This window comes from Limulus polyphemus, unplaced genomic scaffold (genome assembly GCF_000517525.1).
Source record: "Limulus polyphemus unplaced genomic scaffold, Limulus_polyphemus-2.1.2 Scaffold2624, whole genome shotgun sequence".
In the NCBI taxonomy this organism is placed as follows: domain Eukaryota; kingdom Metazoa; phylum Arthropoda; class Merostomata; order Xiphosura; family Limulidae; genus Limulus; species Limulus polyphemus.
The window spans coordinates 93121-103240 of NW_013668234.1; the positions used below are offsets into that span (position 1 = coordinate 93121).

At 29.2% G+C, this 10120-nt stretch overlaps 1 protein-coding gene across 5 annotated transcripts in view; it reads right to left on the minus strand.

Annotated features, from left to right (window-relative positions):
* Positions 1-9914, minus strand: part of LOC106467465 (palmitoyltransferase ZDHHC2-like) — a 60522-nt gene extending 50608 nt beyond the window's left edge. For 4 of the 5 annotated variants that reach the window (XR_002612425.1, XR_002612424.1, XM_013927823.2 and 1 more), the window contains exons 1-4: positions 9702-9914; positions 3576-3602; positions 2587-2681; positions 766-886 (exon numbers count right to left, since the gene is read on the minus strand). Coding sequence is in view for 2 of the 5 variants with exons in the window: in XM_013927823.2 (XP_013783277.1) it covers positions 766-886; positions 2587-2681; positions 3576-3602; positions 9702-9819 (361 nt within the window). In the remaining 3 variants the exon portion in view is untranslated. Of the gene's footprint in view, positions 1-765; positions 887-2586; positions 2682-3575; positions 3603-5699; positions 5764-9701 lie in introns of those variants that run through there. The other variant, XR_002612426.1, reaches the window with a different exon arrangement.
* Positions 9915-10120: the final 206 nt, after the last annotated feature.

Sequence of the window (10120 nt, forward strand, 5' to 3'; positions counted from 1 at the left end):
GCACATTTGCTGTAATGTTAAACTTATATTAAAGTTTTTTTTCATTACCCTTTCAAGCCGTCTCCAAGCATTATTAGTCTCAAAGTGGGTTCCACGTCATCGAACTTTCATTTTGTTTGTTGTAGTTGCACCAGTAGATGTGTTTATTCTTTGTCATACATTTGTTATTTATTTTGAGCAAGATTAGTGTGGTGGTTGGGTGGAAAAAAAGCCAATGCAGCAGTAAACTGTTCAAAAACAAGTAACAATCAACAGAACACATATGCACGTATATAGCTTAAAATTTATTCACCATACATGAACATAAAAAAAAAAAACTTAAGAAACAAGATTAGTAAATCCTACAAATCCCTACTTTGACTCCACTAAAACTGATAAGTACTTTACATTTGGAGTCAAAATAAAGATTTGTAGCTTGAGAAAATAATGTATACACTATTTCCAGCCTTGTTTATTTCCTTTTTTTTTTTTAAGAATCCCCAGTTGTAGGCTTGGAAATATCCCCAGTTGTAGGCTTGGAAATATAATCTTTGCATTTTGATTCAACTTTTTTATGTACTTTTTGATGGTCCCTATCCCCCCTTTTAAATTAACAATTTTTATTATTCTTGTTCAATTATTATCAATAACAAAAACATTTAATTTTACTAAAATGTATCTGACTAAATTATTTTAGAATATCAAAAGTACAAATAAGTATATTTTGTTTAAATGATTACATGTGAACTTAAATATACAGCAATTAAATACAGACTGGTACTTTACCACCACTAAAAGTACGGCACAAAACAGGGAGGTCTGTTGACAACTGTTCAAGAAGACGACGCTGATTTTCTTCATTTGGTTCTTTTTGGAGTTTCTCAAATTCAGCAGCTGGTATTTTAAACTAGAAAAGAAACTGCAACTAATACACCTGATTTTATAATTATTTATTTATGTTTTTCTACAAAATGGATCAATTTTCACCAATTCCAATAAAATTTCTATTATAATATAGATCCAGCTTCACAGGAAAAGAAAAAATAGTTAATTGAGCTTTTAATTCATATATTTTAATCTACATAAACAAACATCAATATGTGTGTGTATCTGTTCCTTATACATTTCCACATTTCTTGATCAATCAGCACCAAACTGATGATACACTGATGATACACGATGATACAGGATGATTTGAGGAAGGTTATGTAGGCAGGGTTGGGTTGGGTTTCTACATTTGCAAAGCCAAACTTATTACTCCTAATATTCAAGTTGGAATTTCCAATATTATTTTGTCACTCAAAAAACAACTCAAATACAGATTATCCAAGCCCTTTCAATTTCAAATCTTAATCATATTACTTCAAAAAAAAACAATTACACATCTTTAAGCCTCTCTTCATGTAATGTAACCCAAATATTTTAAACTACGTATCATTCAAGTAGCTTGCCTCTGCACTTTTTTACGGCATGTTATCTTTCCAATAAACAGACTAAAACTGCACACAGTACTATCAATACAGTTTCAATATAGTCTTATAAAAGAAAATAAATTTCTTACTCTTAAGTTAAAATTTCCCATCATCATAGCTGAATTCTAAGCTGTAAGCCTTTTCTTCCCAACTACAACACCAATTTTTTTTCAATAACACCAATGTTTCTCTCACACACACCGTAGGCAAATGTCTCTTAAAAACAAAACTACATTTCCGCAATTTTTACTTGTACAACACATTCTAGAAAAGTAATTTTCCATGTGAATTCCTACATAGAACATCAGAAACCCTTGGCGTTTTAAAAAAAACACAGGCAAGCTTTTAGGCCTACCCAAATATCAACTCTTATTATATTAAAATTAAATATATTTGAGAAACCTACACAAAATACAGCATAACTTAAATTGCTGTAAAAATTTAAAATATTAAAAGAAATATATACCATAAACAAAGATGACAGAGCTCAAAATTACTACTTCTAATGTTAAAGTTACTTATCATTAACATAGAACTTAACACAATTTAACAGCTGATTTGTCCATACCCTTCCTGAATAAGATAAAAAGCTTAAAATTTGATTTCAAACAAGTGTGCAGGGATTAATCTACAAGTACTTTTCTTCACTTTTTTCAAGACATTCCACACACTAATGTGCATGTCCCGCCCCCTTTCCCTAAGTTAACAAAGCTTAAAACTTCTATTAAGGCATTCTAGTATCCTATTTCTGTTTTAAAATCAGCCAAACACACACAAGGTTTGAAAAAAAAGTCACCCAGATCCAGTTTTCATAAAAACAAAATTGTTGCATATTTCTTACATTACATACATGTAGGTAACTTGTCAAAAGCCTAAAACAAAGGGTAAATTTATCTCCAAAAATCATTTAACACAATTATAATATTAAACTTTTCAATCATTCTTTTGCTATAAAATAAATAAACATTCAAGTTTGTATGTGTTTGTAGTGTGATAAAAGCCAAGAGTTATTGAAATATATACATATAATATGACACAATTTAATGTACAAGTTATTCCTTATTGTGTATTACAGCATCACAGAAACTTTCAGTCAAGCAAATAGTTTTTAATTCAATATTTAAGATTCACTTGCCTGTTTTGGAATGGAATATACATCTGTAAATATTGTTTGCCAGTAGGACCACAGGAACAATACAAGTAATGGATGATAGGTTATGAGATAACAAACTGTGAACAAAAAATTACAAATTGCAATAAATATATTAAAATCAAATTTATATTTAAATTTACAGGAACCCGTAAAAGCTGCTTAATGCTGCTTGACTTATCATTCTTTGCTATTTTTTTTTCATTGACACCATTTTTCAATCAATTGAGCCTACCAAAGAACAAAATGATCCTGTCAGTACAACAGCTCGACGAATGTCACACTAACACTAAAATTTTGCAATGGATGAGATGTGAAAGTGTTTACTTGAGGCTTGAGCTTTACTACAGCATCAGCTGCAGCACTGGTAAGAGTTAAGAGGATCAGAGTTCATATCCAGGTACGAGCAGGTTGCTTAAAATACCTTGATCTAGTACAATTTCCACAAACTAGCTTTACAAAGAAGAATGAAAAATAAAAATATTTATAAAAGTGCAAAACTTTATCATTCACTCATAGAGGGTAAAACGTACCAGTGTTTCTTAATGTATTAGTTTCAACCCATCAATGTTATTAAAACAATGATTTCAAACACAGAGGAAAGCTTACACATACACATTATTAACAGTTTATCAAAGCACCAACATGATGATTTTATACACAGAACAATATTCATTATATTCATGGCACATCAAGCTACATGTTTACAATCACACACATATCTGTATTTTAATTACATGACAAGAAAACTTTGAAATATTTAGTTTCATAGAAAATATACTATTATGAGAATATATGATGTTACATAAACTTCAGTTGTTTGTCTAAGAGCAAAACTACATTGGACTATCTGCTGTCTCCACCTCGGGGAATTGAACCCTGTTTTTAGTTAGAGTTGTATGTCAGTAGACTTGCTGCTGACTCAGTGATGGACAAATTTTAGTTGGAATGAATTGTATTTAATTCTGGCTTACCTTTCTCATCCATATCCTCCACAGTTACTGTAAAAACAGAATTAGAATATCACTTTTCAGCTTTATCCACATTTAATGAATGATACTCTCAGATCTCCTACTTCTAGTGAAATAAATGTTACATTTTTAGCAATAAAGTACACTATTCATACTTGATAATGCATCTAAAACTGAGTATACAAAAACACAATTTAGATCGTTGTTACTCATCAAGATTAACCTTTCACATCTATAATGAAATTCCTACCTTTATTAAGACATAAAGCTAAAGGTGGGCAATTAGTAAAATTTCATACTCAATTAATCATGGATAGTTATAATCATCAAAAATAGTATAATCAGAAACACTAATTTTGATTAGTTGATTATTTTCATAAGTAACAACACTAATCAATTAACACTCTGGATAGAGTAGGTTAAAGTGCACGGCTTGACCTTTTGGCAGTGATATTAAGAGATAATTGATCTTCTTTATTAGCAATTTATGTCAATAAACTTGACATTAAAACATACTTTATAATTCAAATTTTTATATTATCTATGTTTTAATTTCTTAGTTACAAAAGAAAATATTTGAAAATAAACACAACAGATTTAAGAATAAGATTAGCTGCTAATATTAGGAATAAATGGATGAGTTCAGGGTTCAAGTTGAAATGGAAGATAACTAGTGATGGTCAAATTAATCAATATAATCATTTAAACTACAAGCAGTGATTACACTGATTAGTGTCTCATAAACTAACTGATTAATTAATTAATGTCATAAAAATAATCAATTAATTGAAATTAATGTTTCCAATTATTTCAACAGTTGATTAATTTAATTTACAATAAATTAAGTCATAAATGTAACTAAGTATTACAAGTTTAATATAGCACTAATGTTTGTTTCTAACTTTCATTTTCATACCAATCACATTACTAGAAATACAGATACAAATTTTGAAATCACTAGATCATAACCTGACTGAGTTAATCATTTAAAGAATATACTAATGTTATTTTAACTTTGATTAATTTATTTTAGGATAATATGGTCAACACTTATTAATCCAAAATAGTATAATGTTGTAGTGGAAGTCTCTTTTTCATATTAACAATTACTGAAAATTGGGTTCAAATGTTACACAGCTAACTTTATAAAACAGGTAACTGGTATCACACCAGCTAGTGTAAAGAAGTCAAATGATATTTGTTAACACAATAATACTATATCTGAATAAACTTTATGTTTTTATTCTTACTTATTTCTGAACAGTTCTCAAACTTTGTAAGATATTATAATAATCAAAAGTTTTGTTTTATAAAATAAATTGAGGTTGTTCTAATTTTTATGTTGACTTCAAATTTGGGCTTCATGAATAATATCAAAAATACTAGGTTTTTATTTTAGCTAAATACTCATTTACCTAATAAATAAAATAATTATTCATATCTCTTGATTTATTAAAAAGCATTTTGAGTAACTGCATCGTTGTAGATACAACACTTAAGGTTCCATCATAATCCTAAAACAATACTGAATTGTCTAGAATAAAAAGTATGAAAGGTGTACACAGTATTGTTACAACATGAAACTAAGTGAATAAATCTTGTGCACTACCTGTATGGTACATTTTCACATGCAAAGTTTAGTATAAAAATGTAACTTCATTCTAAATTATTGTGTCTGAACTTTGAAGACACGGCTTCCTCTGGCTTTTCATGTTTTTTCCACTTTATAAAATTTTTGAGCCAAATTTTGGAGTCAATCTCATACGTTAATTCTAACTATATTTCAACAACTTGAATGGGTAACAAAGAAAACTTAATTACAAGTTTAATACAGTAACAAATATACAATGTTTGGTGAAAGGTTTTCATCATCAGGTACAAGTATTTACATAGACAGGAATATATATATATACTTATGGTGATTTTACCTCTTAAATGGTTTTATTAATTGCAATATTTGTAAACATGATGTGTTTTTTTTATTATGTTCACCAAATAAAATAAAGACATCGAATCAGATAAGTTTACTGTTTAGTAAATATGGTAGGTGACTGCAAAATATTCTGATGACTCAAATCTTTATTGAATATTATTTTGACTATTATTATTGAATATTATTATGCTTACTGGTAATAGTAGAACATGTTTTCATTATTTATCAGTTTATTCGATTTACAGAAGATCAGTGTGATGTTACTGCATATCTAAAAAGCAAACATAATGGCAACCATTTAGTGGTATTTAGTCAACATTAATAATTAATTTGCTAAGTAAGAAATGTCCAGAATATCAATATTTTTTAATTACATAAAAATACTAAAAACAATGTGAATGGAAATGGGAGAGTTGTAGGAGGCATGTACTAATCAATAATTTAAATTTAATCAATTAATGAGCCCATTTATTATTTGATTAGCAAACACTACGAATCATCCAACTCTAAAAGCTACAGGGTAATTTGTTTTAAATATTTTGCACAGCATCAACTATAAAAAACAAAACAATTCTGGATAGCAGTTGGAAAAATTTTAATATCACTGTATCAGCACAATGCTAACTAGTTGTCCCAGGTGCAAGCAATCTACAAAAGCAAAATACTGCATTAAATTATTTGAATTGTAGAAAAAAAATATTCAAAAGACTATTTTCTGTAAAAAAAACATTTTAACACTATACTTATTATTTCTAGGAATTCTTATCCTTGAAAATTCTACTGTAAAATGTATTTTCTCTCTAGGCCTACTGACAATATATTTTCCTAACCAAAATATATCTTTATCTTCCAAAATGAAAATCAGACCATGTTCCAAGATATATAAACAAAACAAATCATAAGTTAGGTTAACTCCTCAAAAATGTATATTTTTATCCAGTAATATTATAATCAAACTGAACATCACTTGCCTTTATGAATTGTACATAGAGAATAATAAAAATTAGGGATAATTAAAAAATACTCAGATCCTGATTATACAATTGTTGTAATAAGAATTGTATCACAGTTTGTGCTAAGCAAGGTATGACTGAAACACAACTAGGACCAAGTTGGATCCCAAAGTGTGACACAATACTGAATAAATTATTCCCTGGATTGTGATATAATGGAAATACTGAAACTTGGTTAGGAGTAGAGAACATTGATAACAGGAATTATATATTCAATTCCAGATTATAAGTTAGTTAATGGTGGTGGACTTTTAAAACAGGAGGTGGGGTGGCTATTAAAGAAATTAGAAAATTAAAATGGGCTTATGAGAAACTGCTAGCTGATACATGTTTATACATATTAAAGGTGAGCAAAATGTTATAGTACATATATCCAAATGTTGACAATGTTGATAAAGGGTTAAATGATCAGAAGATACCAGCAATATTCCCAACGCTCAGCATTTCATGATAAATACTAAAATTCACTAAAATCATGTAAATATTAATCTCTACATGGCAAGTAGAAAGACTGAAAAATTGAAAATAATGCTCCAGGACCAGACAAGGTTTTCACCAGGATTTTAAAGGAAATCAAAGATCAAATATGCAAGCCTCATTCTCTTTCATTTTTGGTAGATCAACAGACAGTGAATATTAGCAAGTTGCTTAAGCTACTACTTTTTCAGTAAACAGGGCAATAAGAGTTGTTTTGAAAATTACAGACAAGTTAGTTTAAATTTCTGTATTTCTGAAACACTCTAAACAACCTGATAAATACAAGCCAACATGGGGTCACTAAAGAAAATAAAACCTTACTTTACTAATTTTTTTTTTGAGGATATTATTTTTCATCTGGGTGAAGGGAACGGTGTGGACTTGATATACTTAGATTATTAAACAGCTTTTGATAAGGTGCCATACAAATAGTTATCTAAGAACATCACATTGGTAGGGGTTGAAGAAAAACTTATTATTGGATTTAAGATGGTTGGATGGGAGAATTCAAAAGGTTATTCATGGAGTCAAATGAAACTCAACCTGTATTACTAGTGAAGTGCACAAGTGAATAGTATTTGGGTCTTTTTTTATTTAATCTTATTTACATTAATAGCATAATTTGTATATTTTACTGTTCAGAATGTTCAGATATTACAGACTGACTTTGATCAATTGGTAAGTTGTATAAATATTTGATAAAAGACCTTTAAATGTAGTAAGTGAAAGGTAATATACTTGGATTGTTATAATTTAGGCCACATAATTAATATAACACAATTTGTGAAGAACAAGGAACCATTGGCCTTGGGTCCTTCTAATCTTTCTTTGCACACCTACTCTTAAGAAAAGTTAGACCTCACTTTGAACAGTGATAGTTTTGGTCTTTTTAGCTAAGAAAAGATACTGAGTTATTGGAGAGGATTCAGAGAAAGGACTACTATAATGGATCCTTGGAGGAAAGGTTATCTTAAAGGAATAGTTATGATCTCTTAATTTATATTCTCTTGAGAAATGAAGGGTAAGTAGTAATCTTATTGATGTTTGTAAGATTATCTGGGATATTGATAAGTAAAAGGCTCCAATTTCTTTGTATTATATTCTAAAGATAACAGGATGAGAGGACACAAGTTTAAAACTTGGAAAAGATAGACTATGCTTTAGGTAAGATAGTTTTATTCTTCTAGCGGATTTATTGATTACTGGAATGAACTGCCATTAAAAGTAGCACTTTACAGGAATTTAAAAGGGGAACTGATGATTCCCTGAAATATAAATGGTGGCTTTAAATGTTTACTTTTCCCAAGGAAGGGTATAAAAGAACAGCTTTGAAAGATCAAATTGTCCCAGGCTGTCTGTATGTACAAACAAACTGATTTCATTTTATATACTCTGCTGCTAATTATGGAAAGTATTATCTTTAATTTATCACTACAATGTACATAGGCCTTACCTACTTGTTGTATCTCTCTATTTTCTTTTGTATATTTAGTTGTGATTCTGCAGCTGTTAGCATCATGCAGGCAATGTTATCAGTGCTGTCTCAGATATTTTATTTTAAAAAATATTTTAGTTCATATATATTTTTGTTAATAAAACATTGAAATTTTTTAAGTTGAGGGCAAATCATGCTCCTTTTAACTTCACCAAAATTTAGGATCTTAATAAGGTTTTTAAAATATTTCACTTACCTGAAAATGTTATACAGCCTTTAGTTAAATTATTATGTATGGCAAGTTTTTAATTCTCCTGGTTATCCCTCTAAACTTCAGCTTCGTATAATTTATATGATCAATTATACCAAGCTAAAATTTATAGGGATGACCAGAAGAATTAAAACTTGAGCATTTAAATATACTTTCAAAGCCTTTTCATCTATACCTACACTGTTACACATGGGCAGATTAACAAATTTTGATTTGGGGTTGATACCAATGATTGGGACACCTTATTTGCTATGTTAACTGTGATCATTAAGTTCAAAGTCAAAACAATGACTTTCTCTAATAATTAATTATACACAAGCAGTCTATGTATGTTCCATTCAAAGGGGCAATTTACTATCAGGTAAAAATTAGGGGGGTATGTGTTCCCAGTGCCCCCACCCCAGTTCTGCAGCCTATGCTCTTACATTCACTATAACGAAAAATAACAAAATTTTATTCGAGATAAAATAAAATCTTAAATGTTTACTTTTTCATTATTAGTAAATTAATTATACAAGGTTGAGAAGGATCATATACTGAAAGTGAAACCTGAATTTGAAAATTGAAGAGTAATTCATGCTCCAGTGGAATTGAGAAACCATATCCATTGCATCAGCATTAACTAAGAAGCTTTATATATATATATATAAAAGGCCTAGAGCCTAGTTTTTGAACTACTTCCAAATCATTGGAAATGGTTCAAAAATTGTTACAACTTACAGTTACACTTACACAGTTTATATTATAAAGAGGCATTACACAAACTTTCGAAACATTTTAAAAGCACAACAAACAAATTTAGATTACATAATTTATATCACATATTCTGTGTTAGAAGATAATTATACGTTTAGAATGATTGAAAATGAAATCATGAATAATGATAATTAATTATTAACACTGCTCTCAAAGTTTAATACTGTTAATGTTAGTCATAAGCCTAACTTTTAACTGACTTAATTAAGACTAAATACCGAGTATGTATACTCTATCAACTCACGGAAGCACAGCTGAATAACATAGGAGTAATATGACCAACCAATGACAGCAGTTATAAACAAGACTGGAAACCATTTAAAGAGCTTCACACAAAATGAACACCTTGATTCTTCCTTCATAATTATTAAAGCACACCTAGCCCTTGGGCAGGTACGAATTCAGGCTTAACTAAACCGAAGGCTTGAGTATTTTTCTGACGTTAGAAGTTGATGGATCGAGATGTAGTAAAGGAAAGAGGTTAAGATGGTGGCTCACTCTTGTGGAATTTGCTATCTAATCGCACGCAGAAGCAAAACGCATAATAACATGTATACCTTAAAATGTTATTAAATATGTTCATTAAAATTTTTAAAAAATGCTAAAAAAGTATATCTCTGCTTTTCAAAATATATTCTCTTATATTAAAACATAACGCATTTT